The following is a 25,859-nucleotide window of genomic DNA, read 5'->3' on the forward strand; positions in this document are numbered from 1 at the left end:
ATTTATTTACCAGTCGAATTGCTTTTTGACGTAATCACCTTCCGATCAAAATAGTTTTCGATGTTACTTAAGTCATCCGATTTCTATGGATGCCGTTTACCTTAAGTAACAGCACTGAGAAACCCGTGAAAAGTGTACTTTCGTCGTTTCGCTTTCTCATTATTAAAGTGCATAAATCGAACTGTTTGTTGCTAAGATGATTTCGGTGGTCCTAAAATGATGAATGGGCTGCACGTAAGGAGACGTAATTGATAATTCTCCCGAATATCCTGGTAAATACACTTTGACTTAAGTAACAATAGGGGCCACCAAACGACGTATAATAACTTTTGACTCAAAAACCAGTATTTCTTAGCATGAAAGCTAGCGATTTGCCTTTGTATGATTAAAACCCGGCTAAATATGTTAAACATTGCTATCACTATGAGATTATATGTGTTTAATTGGAAATAGGAATAACTTTTCGGTCATCAAAACAAAACTTTATTTTTCTCGGATCGGTGCGAATGTTACTTACGACATAATGAAAATTTGCTCTTGAAGTATTCCTGCCGAACGAATAACATTAAGATTATTCTACCATATAGATATTTACTTGTTAGCTTTTTTAAGTTTAGCTGGACTTAGTTTCGGGAACACGTCACGCAAACAAAGAAACGCTGGCATTTCCTTGTCCAATGACTTAATAAAGTTTTTAACTATCCCTAGCTTGAGATGAAGGAAAGGAAGTAAGATGGAGTCTCTGGGAACGAGTGGTGGGTAGATTACATTAGATTTCCTTAGCTGATGTTGTCCACGCATTTCCCAATGAGTTTTCAAGTACTGGTTCTGTTTTATAGCGTGTGTCCCACAAGCACAAGTAACACATGTTTTTCGTATATCCAGTTTGCAGACCGCATAATAACATGACAACCTTAAGGTCTGCACGAATACGCCACTGATGATTCTTGTACTTAACTGCATCTAAAATCTGTTTAAGACTATCGTAGGTTTCTTTTGTGTTTACGCAGGTTGCAATTGGCACTGGATTTTTCGAGTTACCAACGTATAGTAGAACAGCTTTAAATGACGTTTGTCCGGCTCGCTCCATATCATCGGAACTCCAAATGGTAAATGCACAGCTCTCCCGCATTCCCATTCTCTCAAGCTATTGTCACTTACTTACCTTACCAATCAGGCTAAGGCCTTGTTGTCCTCTGCTGTCCGAAGAAGTCGTCTCCACTCTACTCGATCCATGGCCACAGTTCGCCAGCCTCGTAGTCTGCGTTGTCTTCTACTTGGTCGATCCACCTTGCCCGCTGCGCGCCTCTTCTTCTTGTTCCTGTTGGGTCGCTTTCTAGAACCATTTTCACTGGGTCGTCGTGCGGCATTCTTACGACGTGCCCAGCCCACCGTAGTCGCCCAATTTTTGCAATGTGGACGATGGTTGGTTCTCCCAGCAGCTGGTGCAATTCGTGGTTCATTTGCCTCCTCCACGTTCCGTCATCCATCTGCACTCCACCGTAGATGGTACGCAAAACCTTCCGTTCGAAAACACCAAGGGCGCGTTGGTCCTCCACAAGCATAGTCCAGGTCTCGTGGCCGTAGAGGACCACCAGTCTAATCAGCGTCTTGTAGACAGTCAACTTCGTGCGGCGGCGAATTTTATTCGACCGGAGCGTCCTCCGGAGTCCAAAGTAGGCACGATTCCCTGCCATAATGCGTCTTTGAATTTCTCTGCTGGTATCATTTTCGGCGGTCACCAGTGAGCCCAAATACACGAACTCATCGACCACCTCGATTTCGTCACCGTCAATCTGAACTCGAGGTGGGAGGCTAACATTGTCTTCCCTAGAACCTCTTGCTTTCATGTATTTTGTCTTTGATGCGTTGATGGCAAGTCCAATCCGTCTAGCTTCAGCCTTCAGTCTGATGTAGGTTTCCGCCACCATCTCAAAGTTCCGTGCCATAATGTCAATGTCATCGGCGAAACCAAGGAGCTGGATGGACTTCCTGAATATCGGGCCACTCGTGTCTGTCCCAGCTCTTCTGATCACACCTTCTAACGCGATGTTGAACAGCAGACACGAAAGTCCATCACCTTGCCGTAACCCCCTTCGTGATTCAAAGGGACTCGAGAGTGTCCCCGATACTCGAACAACGCACATCACTCGATCCATCGTCGCCTTGACCAATCGCGTCAGTTTATCCGGAAATCCGTACTCGTGCATAATCTGCCATAGCTGATCTCGATCGATTGTGTCGTATGCGGATTAGAAATCACAAATGATGTGTGGGCACGTTGTATTCGCGGCATTTCTGCTAAACCTGCCGAATCGCTCAAATTTGGTCCATGGTAGCGCGGGCAACCATGAATCCCGCCTGGTATTGCCGCACAAACTCTCTTGCAAATGGTGACAGGCGGCGACATAGAATTTGGGAGAGTACCTTGTAGGCGGCGCTCAGCAGTGTGATCGCGCGGTAGTTGCAGCTATCCAACTTGTCGTCCTTTTTGTAGATTGGGCATACGACACCTTCTATCCACTCCTCCGGTAATATCTTAATATTTTAATATTTTAATAGCTCACTTGGTAGTTGATCTACACCAGTTGCGTCCCGTAGTTGCTCAATGTTAGGTCGCAGCGTTCGACTTAGACGTGTGTTATGCACCGTCCAGAGTTTTGAGCAAATGCATACTGCAACTAGGTAGTGGTCCGAATCTATGATCGCACTGCGGTACGTGCGGACGTTAATAATGTCGGAGAAGAATTTCCCGTCGATTAGAACGTGATCGATTTGGTTTTCTGTGTGTTGGTCAGGTGATATCCAGGTGGCTTTGTGGATATCCTTGCGGGGGAAAAAGGTACTTCGAACTACAATTCCTCGAGAGACTGCAAAGTTCACGCATCTTTGGCCGTTGTCGTTCGATACGGCATGCAGGCTATTTGGCCCGATTGCCGGTCTATACATTGCATCCAGTCCTACCTGAGCGTTCATGTCGCCGATGACAATTTTGACGTCCCGTTGCGAACAGCCGTCATACACCTGTTCCAGCTGCGCATAGAACGCTTCTTTCTCGTCGTCGGGTCTCCCTTAATCCTCAACTTGCATATCCTCGCGTTGATCGGCTGTCAACCAATCACGCGTTGACGCATCTTACCCAGCACTACAAAGCCGGTTCCCAGCTAGTTGGTGGTGCCACAGCTCTGGTAGAAAGTAGCCGCTCGATGCCCGCTTTTCCATACCTTTTGTCCCGTCCAGCAAAGTTCCTGCAGTGCTACGACTTCGAAGTTACGTGGTTGAAGTTCGTCATAGATTAACCTATCGCAGCCTGGGAAGCCGAGCGATTTGCAGTTCCATGTTCCGAGTTTCCAATCATAGTCCCTGTTTCGTCGCGTAGGTCTGTGCCGATTATTCCGATCCGTATTTCTTTCTTCAGTATTTGCAACTTTGTTTTTTTTCAGGGTGGCTTGTTGGGCCTGCCCCAACCCTCTGTCTCGCCGGGGGACCATCGTGCACAGCTCTGTTTAGAGTCTCACGCTGGCACTAAGACAGTGATCAGCCACTCCTAACATGGAGAACAGACGCCGTTTTGAGCCGCACCTCCATGATGAACAGACGCTCAGGTTTGGTGAAGCATTTCCTCTATCACTGTACTATGGTTACCGCGCCAGTGTTCACGTCGCACCTCTTCACTTTGCTATTGCCGGACTGGCAACATTACCCAGGCTACGCCACCCAGCTGTGTCCATGTTTCAGCTGGTAGTCTTTTATTATCATATGACTCGAGGAGGCGTGAAGTAGGAACTTGTGAGGACCAGGGCTAGGTATTCCGCTCCTTCCAGGTTGTCAACTCACCATTTTGTAGCCCAAGCTATTGTCACACGAAGTCCATACAACGTTAGGAGCCCAACGTACACCCGAAATTACAAGCATGTCAAAATACTGCTGGTATCTTTCGGCAAACCGTGGTGAAATTGATCTTCTACTGGGCGCTATTATAAACTTGCCACAAGCGTAGCAAAACAATGTTAATATTATTCGGACAGTCACCCATCGGTTGAATTGCAAAACAGATAACGATACTTTTTTTTTTTTTTTTCGCATATCAAGCTTATTGCTTATCGCATATTAGCTTATTGCGTGCTCTTAAATGCACTTCCACAGTTATTAATTGAGAGCTTTCGATGCCAATACCAATGCATGAATTTGTATATTGGGTGGCAAGCACAATGATACTCTATGCCCAGGGAAGTCGAGAAAATTTCCAACCCGAAAGATTCCATCGACCGAACCAGGAATCGAACCTGCCGCCTCCGGCCTGGTAATACCGTGCCTTTACTGACTAGCCTATGACTAGCCTATGAGATAACGATACTTCGGTGCACAAATACGACACTGTACTAATACTCGATTTTTACGGGGTATCCATACATATCTCCGAGGGGTTTCAAAAAAGAATACTGTAGTCTACGAGGGGAGAGAGGGGGTTAAAACAACCCCTTTTCATTGTAATTATTATCAATAAGATTAGAGTTCAATGTTGTTCAACTGATTGGGTGGCAATCGATAAACGTCGGTGATTGGCACTAGATTGCGGAACAGAGACTGACGTTAACTAAAGGATAAAAGAAAAGATTATTATTTTATAGAACAGTGCGATTCCAGCAGCGTTTGAGTTAGAAAGCAACTACGGCGTAATCATGTGATCTGTTTTGTATAAATGTTGTTCTACTACAACAACTAAAACTACGAAAACTTAAACAGTTTGCACAAATTGTACTAGGTGAGAGGTGAGTAGCTCCAATTCAAGTGGCCGAATGGTTTTGCTAAATTAATGCGTGATAAGGCCACTTTCACTGAACCTCATTTTCTCAATAAATGCACCGAAAATCTATCATCTGAAACAGATAGTTAACGCACCTGCAGTGATGGTATAATCCTCACTCAAATGATTTTGTTTCGCTCTCAAGGGCTCCCAATATCACGCATGATATTGTTTTTACAAGCTCCTTTGATATTGCGAGACTATTCAGAACATGTAAAATTGCAGCCACGAGTTGATTTTCCACAAAAATGATTCCTTTACACATCGTTTTCTTAGAAACAGAAAGCATAGTTTGCTATCTTTCTTTACGCTTCACAGATGGCAGACACGAAGTTACTGCTGCCAACAGTGATGGAAGTTTCGTTTCGTGTTCGGATGTAAAGCAAAAATCTTGAAGCTCAAACTCAACACAGTTTGGTGAGAATTGTAGCCGGGGAGTTTTGTTAGCATGATATCATAGCAACCGTATCACAGCTTGTAATATCATCGGCTGTTGTTTGCGTGTTGAGTTTTGGTTTACGATACTCAAATGAGATTATGCACATTGGTGAGATTAGATCTTTTGATATTTTCACAACACTGCGCACATGCAAGCCATAAGTGAATCGAACCCTTATAACACTAGTCGGCAGTGATTAACGCACTTTTACCATTGGCAGACTCGCTGAGTTCAAATATGAACACAGATTTTACGTAACACGTACCGTTTTGGTTATATATTCGGCTCTGGTTAGTTGGTTTTCTGCTCCGTTCTTTGACAAATATGGTTGAATTTTGTAGATCATACGTGGCTTAACCTATTCTCAAAAGCAGATTTGTTGGAGTACGCATAATTTTTGAGAAAAGGGAGTTTAAATTCATGAAACTACTCTCAGGCCTTTTTTACACGGGGGATATTGTAAAAAGCGTGGAAGCATACATGAAGCATAGCTAATTTCAAATAATAACAAAAGTGGTAATTTTTATACGATAGATGAGGAGATGAAAGTATAGAGTTGATAGTTCCGTTAGAGTAGGTAGTGTGAACATTTTTATGCAGAGAGTAGAAAGCGAGCAAGGAAAACTTTGAGGAAGGTACAAATCAGGTTGATGATCTCTCTTTACTAAACTCCCCATAACCAGAAGTAATACAAACAAAATAGTTAAAGTATTGTGAAAATTATTTGTTTATGTTTTGCTTGGAGCAACATATTTTTAATTTTGAAGAAATCTCAATAATTTTGCATTTAAAAAATAGGATATACTTACCATTCTTCGCGGCGCTACGTTTCTGTTCATATTTGCTATCTGTTATTGAATGAAGCAATTACAATAACACGTAGAAATAGTTATCAAAATTTTAAATTCTCCGAGTTCCATTTAAAATCTGGCAACATCCAAATGCTAAATTTCTAAATTCTTAAAATTCCAAACTTTCTATAAATGATAGAAAATCCGAAATCTTCACAATGTTAAATCTGCAAATTCAAAATTTACAAAAATTTTAAATCTCCAAACAACGTACTCTCCAAAATCCAAATTCTATTAAATTTGGAACACTCCAAATAACAAATTCTCCTAGATTCAAATATCATAATTCTTTATTATACAAATTCTACATTCTACTTACTATACTTATTCAAAATTCTCCATACCTGGAATTGTACCAATCATAAATTCTCCATGTTCCTTACTATTTAAAATTTAAAATTCTCTAATCTTCAAATTCTACAAATTCAAAACCCTCCAATATCTTAATTCTCTCAACTTGATAATGTATCAGTTTCTGATTTTCTAAATACCAACTTTTTAGAAATACTAAAAATTCAAATTTATTCAAATTTAACTCTCTTAATATAGAGTTGGTTGGAAATGCTAACATGAAGCTTTAGTGTGATGATTTATTAGCTAGAGAATGATCTTTTTTTTTAGAAGAGTGTAGGTGGATAGTTCCGTTAGAGTACGGCAGTATTGCCTGTGGACTTGGAGAAATACTTCAAGTCCCCGCGTACATCGTACGGGCTAGGCAAAAATGTGCGTCTATCTTGTAAACTGTCGCTTTAATGGCCCTTCGCTCATTTTCAACTTCTATTCAATTTTCATACTGCCGTACTCTAACGGAACTATCCACCTACACTCTTCTAAAAAAAAAGATCATTCTCTAGCTAATAAATCATCACACTAAAGCTTCATGTTAGCATTTCCAACCAACTCTGAAAATCGTTAACTTCGCGTATGAAGTAACATAAAAAACACTTTGAATGTAACAACTCAAGGCGGGAGTAGCCGTCAACAATGCTGATGATGGTACAGCACGCAACAACCACCCTACTGCTTTCTCTCTGAGATGATCACGTTGGTCATGACGAGAGGAGCAACACAATAGTTGGGTAAAGAAGAACTGCATTATAACACACCATCGACTGGAAATGCTCTCGCGACGTGGGGCTTTAGGTAGTGATGAAAACGTCGCTAGAACTATTCCACAGCCGCAGTCAGTTTATGAGCAACAGGAGGGACGCACATTTTTGCCTGTGGACTTGGAGAAATACTTCAAGTCCCCGCGTACATCGTACGGGCTAGGCAAAAATGTGCGTCTATCTTGTAAACTGTCGCTTTAATGGCCCTTCGCTCATTTTCAACTTCTATTCAATTTTCATACTGCCGTACTCTAACGGAACTATCCACCTACACTCTTCTAAAAAAAAGATCATTCTCTAGCTAATAAATCATCACACTAAAGCTTCATGTTAGCATTTCCAACCAACTCTGAAAATCGTTAACTTCGCGTATGAAGTAACATAAAAAACACTTTGAATGTCTCTTAATATAAATTTACAAATTTTGAATTCAGAACTTTCCGAATTTCCTACTTTAATAATTTTCAAAGTACTAACTCTTTAAATTGCAAAATCTTTAAATTTGGAACATTTCTAATAACAAATTCTCCCAGATAAAATTCTTTAAATTCCATTCAAAGTCTGGAAAATTCCAAATGCTCCAAAATCTTAAATATTCAAATTTCAAGCTCACCATATACCGAATGTAGAGAACTATAAAGTTCAAATGCTGCATATTAAAAATTTCTCAAAATTCAAAATCTCTTAAATTCTGCTGGTATCTTTCGGCAAACCGTGGTGAAATTGATCTTCTACTGGGCGCTATTATAAACTTGCCACAAGCGTAGCAAAACAATGTTAATATTATTCGGACAGTCACCCATCGGTTGAATTGCAAAACAGATAACGATACTCCGGTGCAAAAATACGACACTGTACTAATACTCGATTTTTACGGGGTATCCATACATATCTCCGAGGGGTTTCAAAAAAGAATACTGTAGTCTACGAGGGGAGAGAGGAGGTTAACACAACCCCTTATCATTGTAATTATTATCAATAAGATAAGAGTTCAATGTTGGTCAACTGATTGGGTCTGACTGTCTTCTGTGAAACGTTCGTAATAAATGAAAAAGATATCTCAAAACTCATAAACAATTCGACGCGATTCGCGACGTGACCCGAAAAAAAAATCTTATCATTTATTATTATTCAGCCGGCGCCGGTGGCGTAGTGGTAAGCAAGACTGCTTTCTCACCCCAATGGGTCTGGATTCAATCCCAGTCGAGGTCGGTGGGATTTTTCTGAGGCATAAAAATCTCTGGTCACGTCTTCCTTCGGAAGGGAAGTAAAGCCGTTGGTCCCGGCCCATGTGTGTTGTGAATGGGTGCGATATCCTACAGGTGTGGAAGTTGCCTTCCTACACATTCGATTGCCGTCAATGGATGGCAATCGATGTCCGTCGGTGATTGGCTGTAGATTGCGGAACAGAGGCTGATGTTAAATAAAGGATAAAAGAAAAGATTATTATTTCATAGAACAGTGCGATTCCAGCAGCGTTTGAGTTAGAAAGCAACTACGACGTAATCATGTGATCTTTTTTGTATAAATGTTGTTCTACGACAACTTAAACAGTTTGCACAAATTGTACTAGATGAGAGGTGAGTAGCTCCAATTCAAGTGGCCGAATGGTTTTGCTAAATTAATGCGTGATAAGGCCACTTTCACTGAACCTAATTTTCTCAATAAATGCACCGAAAAACTATCATCTGAAACAGATAGTGAACGCACATGCAAGCCATAAGTGAATCGAACCCTTATAACACTAGTCGGCAGTGATTAATGCACTTTGACCATCAGCAGACTCGCTGAATTCAAATATGAACACAGATTTTACGTAACACGTACCGTTTTGGTTAAATATTCGGCTTTGGTAAATTGGTTTTCTGCTTCGCTCTTTGACAAATATGGTTGAATTTTGTAGAACATACGTGGCTTAACCTATTCTCAAAAGCAGATTTGTTGGAGTACGCATAATTTTTGAGAAAAGGGAGTTTAAAGTCATGAAACTAATCTCAGGTCTTTTTTACACGGGGGATATTGTAAAAAGCGTGGAAGCATACATGAAGCATAGCTAATTTCAAACAACAACTAAAGTGGTAATTTTTATACGATAGATGAGGAGATGAAAGGAGGAGGAGTAGAAAGCGAGCAAGGAAAACTTTGAGGAAGGTACAAATCAGGTTGATTATCTCTCTTTACTAAACTCCCCATATCCAGAAGTAATACAAACAAAATAGTTAAAGTATTGTGAAAATTTTATGTTGATGTTTTGCTAGGAGCAACATATTTTTAATTTTGAAGAAATCTCAATAATTTTGCATTTAAAAATTAGGATTTACTTACCATTCTTAGCGGCGCTACGTTTCCGTTCATATTTGCTATCTGTTATTGAATAAAGCAATTTCAATAACACGTAGAAAAAGTTATCAAAATTTAAATTCTCCGAGTTCCATTTAAAATCTGGCAACATCCAAATGCTAAATTTTTAAATTATTCAAATTCCAAACTCTCTATAAATGATAGAAAAGTCCGAAATCTTCACAATGTTAAATCTGCAAATTTAAAACTAACAAAAATTTTAAATCTCCAAAATCCAAGTTTTATTAAATTTCCAAATAACAAATTCTCAAATTCTACTTACTATACTTATTCAAAATTCTCCATACTTGGAATTGTACCAAATCATAAATTCTCCATGTTCCTTACTATTTAAAATTTAAAATTCTCTAATCTTCAAATTCTACAAATTCAAAACCCCCTAATATCTTAATTATCCTAACTTGAAAATGTATCAGTTTCTGATTCTCTGAATACAAACTTTTTAGAAATACTAAAAATTCCAATATATTCAAATTTAAATCTCTCTAAATACAAATTTACTAATTTTGAATTCAGAACTTTCCGAATTTCCTAAATCAATAATTTTCAACGTACTAACTCTCCAAATTGCAAAATCTTTAAATTTGGAACATTTTTAATAACAAATTCTCCCAGATAAAATTCTCTAAATTCCATTCAAAGTCTGGAAAATTCCAAATGCTCAAAATTCTTAAATATTCAAATTTCAAGCTCACCATATACCGATTTTATAAAACTAGAAAGTTCAAATGCTGCATATTAAAAATATCTCAACATTTAAAATCTCTAAAATACTTACTCTCCGACAAACTCTCCAGTTAAAAAAAAACCTTTTTAAATTCTCTAAATTTATAATTTTACAGTTCCACATTCGCCTAATTCCAAAATATCCTTGTTTCAAATTCTCAATACTCTGAACTATCCCAATTCCAAATTATCCATGTTCTTTACTCTGCAAATTTCAAATTTATTAAACTTCCCATTTTACACATTTAAAACGCTCCAATATCCAAATCCTCCCAATGAATCATATCGGCAGACCATTTTCCACAGAGATGGAGCTGTTCTGCTGGTAGGAAGTAATATAATTCGCCATATTTAAATTGAGAGAAGTGGGAATAATTCGCTTTTGATGCATATTCAGGAAAAAAAAGTGAACGACAAATCATTCATGGACTTTCGTTGATTTATTTGCCGTAAATTATTTTTAAACATGCTACAACTAAATAAAAAAATATTTTACCCGCCTTTCTACCAGTCCCCAGAGAGCCAAAAAAAAGTCAAATTTGAGAGAGAAAAATCCCTCTCACGAGCTAAATCTCTCAACATGTATTTTGAAGACACACGCTATTTCAAAACTACCCAAATTTGGGTAGAATCTACTCAGATCGGTCAAAACTGAACCTACCCTAACATGGGTAAACTGTGTTGGGAGTTACAAGTTGACAAATGAACAACGTTGATCGAATTCACGTCGATGTTGTTCATTTGTCAACTTCTCACTCCCAACACAGTTCACCCATTTTTTGGTAGGTTCAGTTTTGACCGATCTGGGTGGTTTTAATTAGCATGCACTCTATTTGTGATTTCCCTCTTTCAAACTAACTGCAAAATAGAGTACCTGACACTACAAAACATGTCTGGTACCTATAGGGGAAGTGCTCCAGTATTGGCCATAGGTTCCTATTTTGGCCACACCTCAGAAAACCGATTAAATTACAATATTGGTGCATTTTGTGGTCGAAATGTTTATGTACACCGATGAATATGACTTGTACCAACAAACTGAACACAACTGAACATATCAAAATTGTAAACAACGTTAAATATCGTCAAAAGGTGACCACAATAGGAACATGGCCACAAGACTATAAATGATCTTTATTTCTGTGTTTGTGTGATTTACATGTATGAATTTTCAAGTGACACAGATGCGTCTTTTCAACCTTAGTACATTTGAGATTTTAATTATTATTTACAGTTCCTAGTCCTAGGCCTGTTTTAAAGTATGACCACCTTGGTGGGATTGGTTTGATTTGAATTGGAAAAAGGAGACTACTTATAATTACTATTTACAACTACAACTAACCTACAACTAAATTGCTTATCAAAGCATGTTCTGATGTATTGCATTTCTGCACAATGCAATGTCATCAATTTTAAAATCTAATTTTGGAACATTCGCCTCTTGGTGAAGATCTGCGAGCGGAATAGGAGCTTTTCGCCAAACAGCATCCCGAGATAGGTTACTTCGGCGAACCACTCAACCCTTGTGCCATCCTTGATAACAGTACAAGAGGTAGCCGGTTTTAGTTTGGGTGATTGCCGATGGAGGAACATGATTGTTTGTGTTTTGGAGGCATTGATTTTGATTTTCCACGTGGTGACATAATCAGCAAAGGCATCATTGGAGCTTGTTTGTTATTTCGCGAGGCATCCTGATTGGTCTGTAGCTTGAAGCTAGCGTTGGGTCCTTCCCGGTTTTGCGGATAGGTATGATTTCGCGGTCTTCCAGATGCTTGTAACGTAGTGCAGTTCCAAGCTTCTGTTGAAAACAGCAGCCAGCAGATAGTGAACCTTCATGCTGAGGCTTTTCAACGCTATGTTGAATATTCCGTCAAACCCGGGGGCCTTCATGTTTTTGGTGCATTTAAGCGCTGAGTAAATCTATTACACTGTGATTGTATCATCCGGAGGGATAGCACAAGGGTAGAAATCAAGGTTGAGTACACATTGCTCAACCTGAACTTCGAGTGGAATTTGGATGTTGGAGCCAAGCAAGTGCGATTTGGCAATATGCTCACCAATCTCATTTGCTTTCTCCTGAGGGGTGATTATGAGTCGATCGTCATCATTTTCATTTTTGAGTGGTGGAATGGGTATGGGGTGCGTCTTTAAGACCTTGGTAACTTTCCAGAATGGTCTGGACCGGTCGTCCAGATTCTGGACAAGCCGCCCGAAACTTTCGTTCGGGAGTGAGACCATTCTGGAAGCAATCTCCTTTGTTCAGATCGGCCATTTCACGTTTCCTCGTTAGATCTCCAGTCCTCTGAAACTGGCGTATACGAACATTTCTCAGGCGAATCAAGAGTTAGCGGTGGGAATCAATGGCAATAAACTTACCCCTCACAGGAACTCGTCGGACGCACGCCTCGTCAGCCACGCTTATGACTTGGTGGAGTCCCTCCAACGCTCGGTCGATGTTCTCCACGGTGTCAAGCGGCGGGTTGTCGATGATGTGCCTGTCTACCACGCGTCCAAACTGGTAGTCCTTGTGCATACTTGGAGCAGGAGCCACGTTACAGCCCAGTTCAGCCACCACCGGTTGGACAAGCCGGTATTTGTCAGGAACAGGTCTAGCGTCGATGGGTTGCCCGCTGGTGAGATGAATGTTGGCTCATTCGAAAACCAAACGGAGTACCGCCCATGCTGTGAGTGGTCAAACAGCAGACGACAGTTCTGCTTCTGCTGGTAGCTCCACCAGGCCTCATGGCGAGCATTTAGATCTCCTCCAACTACGAAGTGGGAACTCCTCGACTCCACCTTGTAGCAGTTGCTACAGCGTGGCTTAATGTTGCAGTTGCGAGTGCCGTGTCCAAAGTTCAGACATAGTTGGCACTGGCCCACATCGCGATGGCTCCCATCGTACGATGATGGAGTAGATTGAGCGGATAGCCTGCAGCGCATTCAGCGTCACCGTTCCCTTCTGGAAGTGCACCAGGAAAAGACAATCCGGGTACGTCTTGTCGTTTTCGTATCTCCTCGTCATCCGAAAGACAGCGATTGGGGCCAGCTTGTACCGGCCGTTGAGTTCTTCTTCGATCGCCTTGGGATCAACATTCGGTAGACTCCTGATGACTACCTTGAAGGGCTTCTCACCGGGGATGTCGTGCGTGAAGAATTCTGACACTGCTACTTACTTACTTCTTCGCATTTCAAGCTTATTGCATATCGCATATTAGCTTATTGCGTGCTCTCAACTTAGTGTTCTAGATGCACTTCCACAGTTATTAATTGAGAGCTTTCGATGCCTGTATCATTTTTTGCATTGGTATAATTGTGTGGCAAGTCCAATCATACTTCTATGCCCAGGGAAGTCGAGAAATTTTCAAACCCGAAAAATTCCTAGACCGGACCGGGAATTGAACCCAGCCACCTCCAGCATGGTCTTGCTTTGTAGCTGCGCCTTTACCGACTGAGCTAAGGGAGGCCCTCTGTTAATAATTAACGAAGCTAAGTTTATGCGTAATTCCGATAGATGTCGCCATTATGAACAGCAGTGACGTTTGAGGAAAAATTAACGCAGAAGCAGATTAAATGATTAATTCCAAATTCTAGACGTTCGTGATTCACCCAATTTCAAATTCTCAAAATTTAAAAATTCCATCCAATTTCTGATTCTGTAAATTTAAACTTCTAAACATTTGAGATTATCTCAATGCTTAAATCTCTTGAAAGTTTAAAAATTTTCCCAAATATCTCTCAATATTTACAATTTTACAATATTTTCATACACTCAATTTTGTTTTAACGCGTAGTACACTTTTAGGATTTTCTTCTCATTTAGAATGAGAACAGATAATGCAATACATCCATATTTTTTGTTGATTTTTTAAAACAACTTGAATTAAATTGGTTTGTGATGTAGTGAAATCACACGATCAAAAATTAGGTAGAAAAATAATATGAACAATCAGAATTGAGTGTATTCCAAATTCTTCAAGTCCCTTCTTCTAAAATCTTCCATTTATCCAAATTTAAAATTCTCCCATTTCCAATTTTTCTGAACTCGTAGCGTACGTAGCTTCGTGACAAATTGAAAACAAACAAAAAACCTGTGCTCAAACTGGTGATGAGTGCCTTTCTCGTATACCATTATAAATCCAAAAGCCAAAATAAACCAATGTTAGGCACAACTTTTCAGTTCTCCGGGGCATCGAAAGCAATTCCGGGAGTCAGGGAATGAAGTTGAAAATTATTAAAATACACTGACCCCAAAATTATGGATCACCTAAAAACAATTATGGATCAGTAAGTCATAATTGTGGGGTCAGTGAACATTGTAAATTGAATTAACAACTTGGATTAAAAAATATGATTAAGTCTGTAAATATATGTAGCGGTATTCTGATAAGATAGTAAATCAATGTAGCATGAAGTTCAAGTGCTTCGCTCTTTTGGGACTTTTCCACTACTTTTTATTATCAAATGCTATTTTGATCCTGTCAACCCATCGTAAAAAAGATAGCTTAATGCTATTAATCTCTCAATTAAAATGCAAGCTAAAATTGTTTGATGGGAAGTAAAGATGATTTGCTATTGAATTTTGTAACAATGTAATTGCACAATTGGATAGCTGATCGACCGCTTTTTGTCACTTACATGTTTACATGGAAGTTTATATGTATGAATGTTTGCATGAATGGATGTTTACATCGCCAGTAAAATTCAGATTTTTTTGGTGTGTATAGCTTTGAGCAACCTCTCGCTTGGAACACCAATCCCTTTCGTTATTGCCACTGTCCTGATCTCAAGCGATGATATTAAAGGTCCTAACTCCGGCCGGAGTTGGAAGGGAGCAGCGCCGTCAATGTCGCGTTCCAGAAGAGTGATTTTCCCACTCACCCGAAAATCACCACGCCAATGTTTCTTTGGTGCATTATTCAATATTATTATTCACACCCAACGGTGCCGATTTGCCAGGTTTTTGTACACGGCCAAGTTGGGATCCCCTTTTTTACTTAGATGCCTTATGGGACTTTAAGATGTTTTGTAGCTCATAAAATAGTTCCAAAAACTTGCCAAATTTGTTACAGAACCATACGGTTTCAAAATAAACAGAGGGGTGTCAATTTTGTGCCTGACTAAAAATCTGGAAATTTGGCATTGCTGCTCTCATCCGTAAACGTGATACATCCATGATATTGATCCTAGAGCTCCGCAGTTTTTGCGAAATTATTTGAAGCTGTGGTATAAGATAAAATTTAGGATAGTGACATAAACATCGATCCGGATGGCCAAGGGATCGTTGTTTTTAATATCCGGAACATCCGTAAAATTGTCAATCCATGAAACTGATCCTAAAACTCAGCGATTTTTTTATACACTTGGAACTGTGATATAAGAACACAAATTAAGTCGTGACGTAAACATAGACCTGGATGGCAATGGTACCATCCTCTGGAAGATCCTGAACATCCATAAAAGAGGTCAATCCAAGAAACCGATCCTAGAGCTCCACGGTTTTTTAGTAAACATTTGGAACTGTGATATAAGAATGAATTTCGGATCGTGACATAAACATGGACCCGGATGGCTATGGGACCGTCCTCCAGGAGATTCTTAACATCTATAAGAGCGCTAACTCTATGAAACTGATACTAGAGCTGCTACTTCTTTGGGAGCAGAGCTCTCTATTATGGCAATGCCCCAGGTCCTTGGTCTAGAGCCACGGGGACCAACGGGGTGGGCTTTCCACCAGCCTCTTTTGTTGGCTTAGCTGACGACTCTTCCCCAGTTCGTATCTCGACAAAGAGTGGGATGGTGAGGCTGATCAGGGCGCAAATAACCTTCTACTCGGTCTTCTTTTAGGCACTTTTTATTTAGGTTATTACGTTACTTACGAATAATAGGGTGTGTGTGTGTGTGTGTGTGTGGGTGTGAATGGCCGGTCGCCGTGCTGGATCGTGGATATCTGGGTGGATGACCCGACGGATGATCTGCTACTGGTTTCTGAATGACGCGATTTCGTGTCTCCCGACGCTCGCTTGGTTGACCGCTCCGACGCACTATGGGCAAAAATGGGTCCAAAATTACCCAAAATTCAATATCTCAACACCACGCTGAATTCCGGCCATGAAAAACAACTTTTCCGAAAGGAAATCGTCCGGGGAATCGATTGCACGTGATCCAATAGACCGGAGAGCCTTGTAGGTATGTGTTTTGGACCATTTTACCCCACTTTTGGGAGGAAATGTTTTTACACAGCTCTATTTTTCGTAAAACATAAGCACTTTATGCATGGTTTTGGAATACTATGTCTTTAAACAACAGTTAATGAGATATACACTTTATAAGGGAGTAAGGGGTTAAAGTGAAACCATAAAAAATAAATACAATCAATGTTTTTTAATACAAAATCCATTTTTTTTAATATTATAATATTGTTTTCTGAAAAATACTTTTAATTAACTTTTATTTGGTATTTTGAGTTCCGTCATCGGCCAAACAGTTCAAAAGTTATACATTTTTGAAAAAAAATCTAAAAAAAAATTTTTTTTTGACCGCCCTAATACATAAATAGTCACTCTAATGATAAAATAAAAAATACGGGTCTAATATATTGCGATAAGGAACAAAACTACCATTTTTTACAAAATTCTGAGACCCACTATATCGTTTTGCTGTATGCAGACAAAAAAAGTGAAAACTCTTTTAAAACAGATAGCAGTAAATTAAAACTTATTTAACCCCAATTAACCTTAAAATTTCGAAAAGAAATCTTATTATTGCAGGCAACCTTTGGGGTCATTCAAACAATCGCATCGTTCAACATTTTTATGAATTAAAATAAATTTAACGAGGGTTCACTTTTACCCCTTACTCCCCTATAAAGTGTACCCCGTATTCCCCTAATATCTCATGAACTGTTGTTTAAAGACATAGTATTCTAAAACCATGCATAAAGTGCTTATGCTTTACGAAAAATAGATCTGTGAAAAAACATTTCCTCCAAAAAGTAGGGTAAAATGGGGTAAAATGGTCCAAAACATTCACCTACAAGGCTCTCCGGTCTACGAGACCACGTGCAATCTATTCCCTGGACGATTTCCCTTCGGAAAATTTGGTTTTCATGGCCGGAATTCAGCGTGCTGTTGAGATATTGAATTTTGGGCAATTTTGGACCCATTTTTGCCCATAGTGCGATGGTTGATCGCCAGTGATTACGAGGAACTTCACGCTCGCTGGGGGATGGTCTAGAAAGCGTTCGGTGGCTCAACGCAGAACAGTGGAGACTTAAACTAAGGACAATGGGTCCTCTGGTGTAAAACAATGGGAGGTCTTACTATAGGAAAACTACTGGGCAATTGGGTTAGGTTTTTTCCACTAAATTTAACTGGAAAGTCACTGCGACTAGAATTATTACTTGTTTAAACACTTCGACTTAGATCTGCGAGCTATGCTCCAAACCTCCTTCAAGAAGAGCTGAAGTGGAAAAGAACTTGCCCATTCGATCTGACCCAGTACTAACCTCGATTTTCTCCTATTTGACCATACTCCCTGTTTTCACCCGTCATACTTTCCATTTTTTTCCCTCTTCTATGATCCGATCCTGTTTGTGATGACTGTATGTGAAGTGTACCTTATGTTTAACAAATTGTGTTCTGATAATTTTAATTTGACCGTTTCTTTGCAGTAGTATTTTTAATCTGTTCTGCTATGTTTTACACATTTTCATATGTTTTTAATAAATTAAGTTTAATAACATAGAACATTAGATAAAAAAACAATAACTTTCGGTATAACAGTTAAATAAATAGCTTAATATAATAAAGAACTAAATAGCATATTGCTAGCAACAGTCGGCCTTGCTCGTTCATACTTAATAGCAGTATGGATTGACGATACCTACACTCACTCTCATTGCTCAGTGCGGGTAAACTACCCAAACGGTAACAGAGCTCAGTGTTTTTTTAATCGTCTTCTGGAATGTTTACATTTTTCCCTCTACCAACACATACGTGAGTGCTAGATCTCCACACCACCAGGTTGCAACAATACAACTGTATTGCTTAATGCGCACGGACACACATCCGCAGTTAAAGTTAACTTTTTTTAATTTGAATGGTATATAAACTTTACCGGATTAATAAACTAAATGATAATAATGATTGTTTGAAAAAAAAACACGGTTCTATTATATAATCATCTAATAGACAACTTGGCTCCCATGATAATGTTTAAATAATGTATTACAAGGGTGCAACCATTAAGTATATCACGCAAATTTCACGAAAAATAAACCCCCTTCCACTGTGTATCTAGCGTTTCTTTCCCTTACAGCGTGACGTTCTTAATGTCCCCAAGGATATTTCTCAATAATAAAGATTTATTTTTTATTTCGTTTTGTTACACAGAATGGTGCACCGAAATTTTACTCACAAACAATGGATTCTGACAGCAATAATTCTTATCGGAGGAACCTCTTCTAACATCACCTTCTTAGTGACCAAACATCCCATCATCAACGAAACGATGTACGAGACCTATAGTAGCCTCTACACGCTAGACATGAGCAACCAAACGGGATTCGAATTCCCCATAGACAAAGTTATGCTGATTCACAATGGTCTATCACGATACCATTGCAACAATTGTGGAGTTCATTCCATCTACCGGGTGTCCTTGTCGAAACTGCCACAACTAAGTCATCTTATGCTGAAAAACAATACCCTCCGATACATACACCCGGATGCATTCGAGTGTAACACCTGGTTAGAAAAGGTTAATCTAGCCGGTAATCAACTTTCCACATTCAATCCGGAAGCAACAATTCGGCACATTTCTAGTCTATCGATGCTAGATCTAAGTTGGAACGAGCAATTTGACTTGAACCGGGTGGATCTCCAAGGTACAAGGTTAATGTTCTTCACTTGCAATCATTGCCACACTACAATCCTCAATCGAACAACATTGACCAGCATGCCGAAGCTTTCGCAGCTGTATCTTTCGTACAACGGAATGGAGCGAATCGATGATGCTGCATTGGTACAGGCAAAGTATATCCAGATTTTGAACGTTGATGGAAATCGAAACTTGCAACGGTTGAACCTCAAATCGGAATCCATCAAGAAACTGAGTGCCAAAGAATGTAGTTTGAGAGGAACATTGAATACATCTAAGATGCCGATGCTGGAATTTATCAATGTAAGAAACAACAATATTATCTCGTTGGATGAGCATGGATTCATGCAGAATACAGTCCTCAACGATGTCCTGTTGGACGATAACTTAATCGAAAAGGTCCCTAATTTTCTGTTGGATCTTCCTTTGAACGGGTTGTGGAAGCTGTGCTTGGATAGGAATCCATTGCAACCGGACCTCCAAGTTGATGCAGCAAAGGATTTGTATACAGCGAAAAAACTCCGTAACAGTTGTTTGGATGATGCTAATCATTTGCATAAGTTTGAAAACTATTTGCCGAATATCAATGGAAAAGCAGTTTACAAGAAGTCTCCAATTCATTACCTTAGTAGTGATGGATTGACGGTAGATCTTTCGAATAGAAACATCGTCTACATAGAACAAGAATATCTAGTTGATAATGAAAATGTGAAGAAAGTATTATTTGACGATAACCATTCATTTGACTTCCAACAAAATAGGGTATTTCTTAAAAGCTCATCGATTGAAGGATTATCATTGAAGAACTGCTCGATTACGACAATATACGAGGCAACGTTCAAAGAACTACACAATTTAAAATACTTGCATCTCCAAGGCAACAAAATTCAATTCATTCGTTCCGATTCCTTGTTCAAAAATAATCCAAGCATATCATTCATAAGCCTGGCTAACAACAAACTTGATTTTATTGCTGCACTTGCATTCCAAAAGTTGGAAAAATTGGAAATCCTTCAGCTTGACAGGAATGAACGTCTATCCAACAAGGCCAACGATTCGTTCCTACTGAGCAAATCACTACGGAAGCTCAGTTGCAGACACTGTCGATTTGAATGGCTGGATGCGATGACCCTAGTAGGGTTGCCAAATCTGCTAGAGCTGAACCTAGAGCACAATAACATAGCGATCCTGGATGCCAATAGCCTGCAACGGACAACTCAACTGAAGTACTTAAATCTACACCACAATCATCTGCTGGCCTTTGAACCGAACATCTACCAGCTGAGCCAATTGAAGACACTATGTCTAGGAGGTAGTCCAAATTTTGACTTGGAGCATCCGAAGAATCAAGTTCTGGTAGACAATATCCAGAAGATGATGCAACTGGACAAGGGTTGTTCAGATAATACATTTTCAAAGGAATTGGATAAACGATACAACAAAGACGAAAATGAAACCAAGTTGCATCCTAAGATTGAGCATGCATCATTGATCAATTTTGAAACATCATCGGCCGGTTTTAGGGCAGATATGGCTATTCCATTATTGCTATGTTTCGTTGTTTTTTTGTTATTCTAAGTTCCATTTGTTAATCAGTGGTGCGAACGGTTAGAGTACGTATTCGACTTATACGCCCACATTCAGAAAGATTTTTGAATTTATTTTTTTCAATCTATTGAGGTAGGATAAGCATACTGTCCCTACCCGAGGAGTGTTTTTTTTCCTTGATTTGTTTCCGTACTGAGCACCAATGCTTCCGACACCAGGGAGGCAGCTCCCACACCTCGACCCTACCTATCGACCCATCAACTCATGAACCAGGGACCTTCCTACTTAAGATGTCAAAGTGCGCTGCTGGTGGCAATAATACCAATGCGCAAAACAAATGTGGAAATAATAAGAAGATATGTTGAAGCGAAGGATGATCGAAAGGACATGTAAGTATACTTGAACGTATACATACACACATATCCTATCGATTATGCATGCTTCGCATCTCAATATATGTTCCAAATTCAAAATAAACTACATATCATTTTGATCTACGTGCTCCAGTTACTACAGTAACTTACTAGCCTTAATTGTTATGATATATATCTAAGTGTTTTTACATTGTCCCTGTCTTGTCTATTCAGTATTTTAATCAGGTTTTTTTTAAACCTGCATGCCAACATAACAATTGAAATTTTAAAACTAAAACTAAAACTAAATCTTATCTAAGAATAAAAGGAATTAATCGTAGATTTGAAGACATACTTCCAATCTCCGCGTATATCGGGTTAGGCAAAAGGTGTACGTGTGACTTTTTTTTTTGTTTATTAATTTATTTGATAAGGCTCAAACGAATTAACTTAACAGAGCCGAGGGTTCATGGTCGCTATACAATACATCTTAAAGCTATAGTCAAAAGGTACAACACAATAAACACTTTATCTTCCGCTATCCAAAAAGCCTCCTCCATCAGAACTGGAGCCGCTTCCAGTAGTTTCATTGTATGGCAAATTGTTGTACGCCAACGAGGGTCAGAGCGCGTCCATTGCAGCAATGGACGCAAAACGTGGTCAGCACTCACACACTCATCACGAAACGGTTGCTTTCCAAAGTCGACGACGCATCGACCGAAAGAACTGCTGATGAAGAACAATGAGGAGGACCACACAATGGTTGCTGCCGAGTAAACAGACGATCGCGTAGCACACATCGAGAGTGGCCTGCTTTTGTCGACAGCCGAGTGAACACTGACGTTTGACTTTGTACTGTCGCATTAATGGCCCTTCGTTCATTTTCAACTTCTATTCAATTTTCATACCGCCGTACTCTAACGGAACTATCTACGTACCCTTTTCTCAAGACCATTCTCTAGCTAAAATAATTATCACATATAGTTAGATAGCATTTCCGACCCACTCTCAAAAACTTGCTGAGCAATTCGAGAGTTCCCATAATTTCAGTTTGGATGTTACTAGTCCTATTAAGAATCAGGTTGCTCGGGATTATCTGAATATTTTCTTTCTGGAAATATGTTTGATGATTCCTGGGGGACTGATTTGGAAGAAGTGAGATCTATAATTAAAAAGTTTCATAATATGAAAGCTCCAGGTGATGATGGAATTTTCTATATGCTCATAAAAAACTCCCAGAAAGTACCTTGCCTTTCTTGGTAAAATTATTTAACAGATGTTTCCATTTGGCATACTTTCCTCATAAATGGAAAAATGCAAAAGTTTGCATGCAATTTTGAAGCTGGATAAAAATCCAACTGAAGCTTCTAGCTACCGTCCAATAAGATTGCTTTCTTCTATAAGAAAATTTTTGAAAAGATAATTTTAAATAGAATGATGCTTCACATCAATACGAACTCTATTTTTGCAGATGAACAGTTTGAATTTCGCCATGGGCATTCAACTACTCATCAACTCTTAGTAACCAGATTAATTCGTTCAAACAAACCTGAAGGCTGCTCAACTGGAGTTGCTTTTCTAGACATAAAAAAGGATTAATTTGCTCTTATAGATATAAAAAAAGCATTCGACAGTGTTTGACGCGAAGGTTTGATTGGTAAATTGCAAAAGATTAATTTTCCACTCTTTACTATGAAACTTGTTCAAAATTATTTAACTGACAGAGCTCTGCAGGTAAATTATCAGAATTCCAATACCTGTTAGAGCTGGAGCTCTTAAGGGTAGCATTCTTGAACCTACATTGTATAACATTTTCACTTCGGTCCTCCCTGATTTGCCTCAGGGTTGCCACAAATCTTTGTTCGCTGATGACACAGGCATTTCCGCTAAAGGAAGAAGTCTTCGTGTTATTTGCAGCAGACTGCAGAAAAGTTTAGATATTTTCTCTTCTTATTTACAAAAATGGAAGATTTCTCCCAACGCTTCCAAAACTCAACTTATAATATTTCCACATAAGCCTAGAGCTTCGTTTTTGAAACCTAGTAGTAGTCACATAGTCACTATGAACGGAGTTCCAATTTCCTGGTCAAACCAAGTGAAATATCTTGGATTAATACTTGACCAGAAATTAACTTTTAAAGATCACATTGAGGGCATTCAATAAAATGTTTGTATCCTCTTATAAACAGGAAATCCAAACTTTGCCTGACGAATAAACTTCTAATATTTAAACAAGTTTTTAGACCGGCCATGCTTTACGCTGTTCCAATATGGTCTAGTTGTTGCACTACCAGGAAAAAAAAGCACTTCAAAGGATTCAGAACAAAGTTCTGAAGATGATTTTGAAGTTGCCTCCCTGATACAGTACTACTGAGGTACATAGAATTTCGAATGTTGAGACTTTAGAACAAATGTCCTCCGGTTGTGTAGTCGTAAGCGTCATTGTCTCTCACCCCAAAGGGCCTGGGTTCAATCCCGCTCTGTGGCATGAAATCTCTGATCGCGCCTTCTGTAACATGGTCATGCATATACATATACACTAGAGTCGCTTTTTACGCGGATTTCTGAATTTACGCGGTTTTTTTTACGCGGATTCCGGAATTTACGCGGACGTATCACCCGCGTAAAAAGCGACTCCAGTGTACATATTTATACATGTACATACATATAGGATAATATAAGACATGATAATGCAATTTATTATAAAAACTTCAAATACTTGTTAAGTAATGTGTTCTATTTTTAGGAAACTATCTTTTATATCAAAAGAAGAAAAAATGAGGTTTTGTGCATATGGGAGAAGAGACTGCAACGAAGCTTCACTCCCACGGGTTTTCCTGCTGTAAATAAATAAATATAATGTATCAAAAAGATCTAAAAAAAAAATATTTGAAAGATTTGCCAACCATTGTATAAATTTGTTTATGGATCATTCTGTGCCAAATGACCGAGGCACGTGAAATTTGCATTTTGCGATTTGAACCAAATTTGGAGGAGTTACTAGACGGGTAAGCTAGTCGTGATTGGTACTCTATGTAATTCATGTTTGATTAACCTTGTGTTAAGTTTGTTAATTGTATGTGCGTGTGTGTTTTTTTTAAATTTATTTGTTTCTGTAATAATTGTACAATTACAGAGTTGATATATCGTTGAACAGAGTTAAGTACATGTTTTAGAAATAGTGAAATTTTTGTATCACAAATCATACTTCAAACCTCCTTCTCCCTCTCCACATCCATTTAATTGTCATCTTCTAACTTTGAGAAGACCACGAGTATTCAGTTGCATTCCTTTAGCTTTACATTTAAGACATTAAGAATGTGTAACGGAATTGATAATTTGGCTGTGTTAAGTTTATTCGATTGAGCCTGTACAAATAAAGTAATTAAAAAAAAACTTAAATCAAATCTTGGTATAATTATTAAAAATAAGAAGTGGATAGTGGAGTCTTCTAAGGAGAAACCCAAGAATGTTTTACATAAATTCTGAAACTTGCTTTTAGTAAATTTTTGTCAATGGCGTGCATTTTCCGAATCTTTCACGGAAACCTAACGAGTGGATGTTCCATCATATTGAATCTTCATCGTTTCATGTTTTATGTGTCACACGTTTTGTGGAAGCCAAAAATAATGCCGGAATTTGCTCAAATTCTGCAAAATTCGATTTAAAATGATAAAATGAAGGCTATGTAGACTTTAGAGGGATAAGGAAGGGGTTTCAAAAAAGAATACTGTAGTCTACGAGGAGGAGAAAGGCGGTTTAAACAACCCCTTATCATTGTAATGATTAACTTAACCTGAGTAGAAGATTGCATCACACGATAAGATTAGAGTTCAATGTTGGTCAACTGATTGGGTCTGTCCGTTTTCTGAGAAACGTTTGTTATAAGCTTATGAAATGATTCCTCTGAAAAACGGATGAACAATAACAAACTCGAAGAGGCGAAACAGTAAATTCATTCCAGTTGTGTGTGAGCTAGAAAGCAACTACGGTGTAATCATGTCTAAGTGCTAGCGTCTTTCTTTCGAGTATTTTTTTGATTGTCGTGGAGTTTAGTTCCATTAAATTATAGAAAAATAATGACAGGTTGTGTTCGAGAGTGTTGTGCAGTTTTCTCTTCTTGTCAAACTCCCTAGTAGGTAAAGAAAGGACAGCTTACCGTAGAACGCAACAATCCATCCCACCGCAAAACCCGCCAGCAGATGGACGAACAACCGCCTATTAGGAGGCGATAGAGATGGATATTTTGGATGGAGGATATCGGGCTTGGAGCAGTGACCCAATGAGTCACTCATTTTTCAAATTAATAATCACTGATCGTAAGACCACCAGCGAAAACGGTTGATCAAGCAAGCAAGCTAACTAAATTTAATTTGAATAGCGAACCAACGTGAAAACAAACATTTTTTTTCCTTGATTTGTGTTCCGTCGATCTTGTTTTCCACGCTGAGAACCAATGCTACCGACGCCAGGAAGGCAGCAGCCCTCAAACCCCTCACCCTACCTATCGTCAACTCATGAACCGGGGACCAACGGCTTTACTTCCCTTCCCCCGAAGGAAGGCGTGATCAGAGATGTTATGCCTCAGAACATCCCGGCGGCGTCGACTGGGATTGAACCCAGGCCTGCTATGGTGAGAGGTAATCACGCTTACCACTACACCACCGGCGCCGCTAGTCCCCGGTTCATGAGTTGATGGGTCGATAGGTAGGGTCCAGGTGTGGGAGCTGCCTTCCTGGCACGTCGGTAGCATTGGTGCTCAGCACGGAAAACAAGATCGACGGAAAA

The 25,859-nt window shown here is 39.2% G+C and overlaps 1 protein-coding gene across 4 annotated transcripts in view; it reads left to right on the forward strand.

Annotated features, from left to right (window-relative positions):
- LOC135702715 (toll-like receptor 6) overlaps nucleotides 1-20,985 on the forward strand; it is a 40,690-nt gene extending 19,705 nt beyond the window's left edge. For 2 of the 4 annotated variants that reach the window (XM_065223756.1, XM_065223759.1), the window contains exon 2: nucleotides 18,684-20,985. In XM_065223756.1, coding sequence (XP_065079828.1) covers nucleotides 18,684-20,748 — 2,065 coding nt within the window. In that variant the 3' untranslated portion in view covers nucleotides 20,749-20,985. Of the gene's footprint in view, nucleotides 1-4,663; nucleotides 4,773-8,701; nucleotides 8,787-18,683 lie in introns of those variants that run through there. The other 2 variants (XM_065223757.1, XM_065223758.1) reach the window with 2 other exon arrangements.
- The last annotated feature ends 4,874 nt before the right edge of the window (nucleotides 20,986-25,859 follow it).

Source organism: Ochlerotatus camptorhynchus, unplaced genomic scaffold, assembly GCF_037179485.1.
Source record: "Ochlerotatus camptorhynchus isolate MF236.1 unplaced genomic scaffold, CSIRO-AGI_Acam_v1.1 ptg000196l, whole genome shotgun sequence".
NCBI classification, from domain to species: Eukaryota; Metazoa; Arthropoda; class Insecta; order Diptera; family Culicidae; genus Ochlerotatus; species Ochlerotatus camptorhynchus.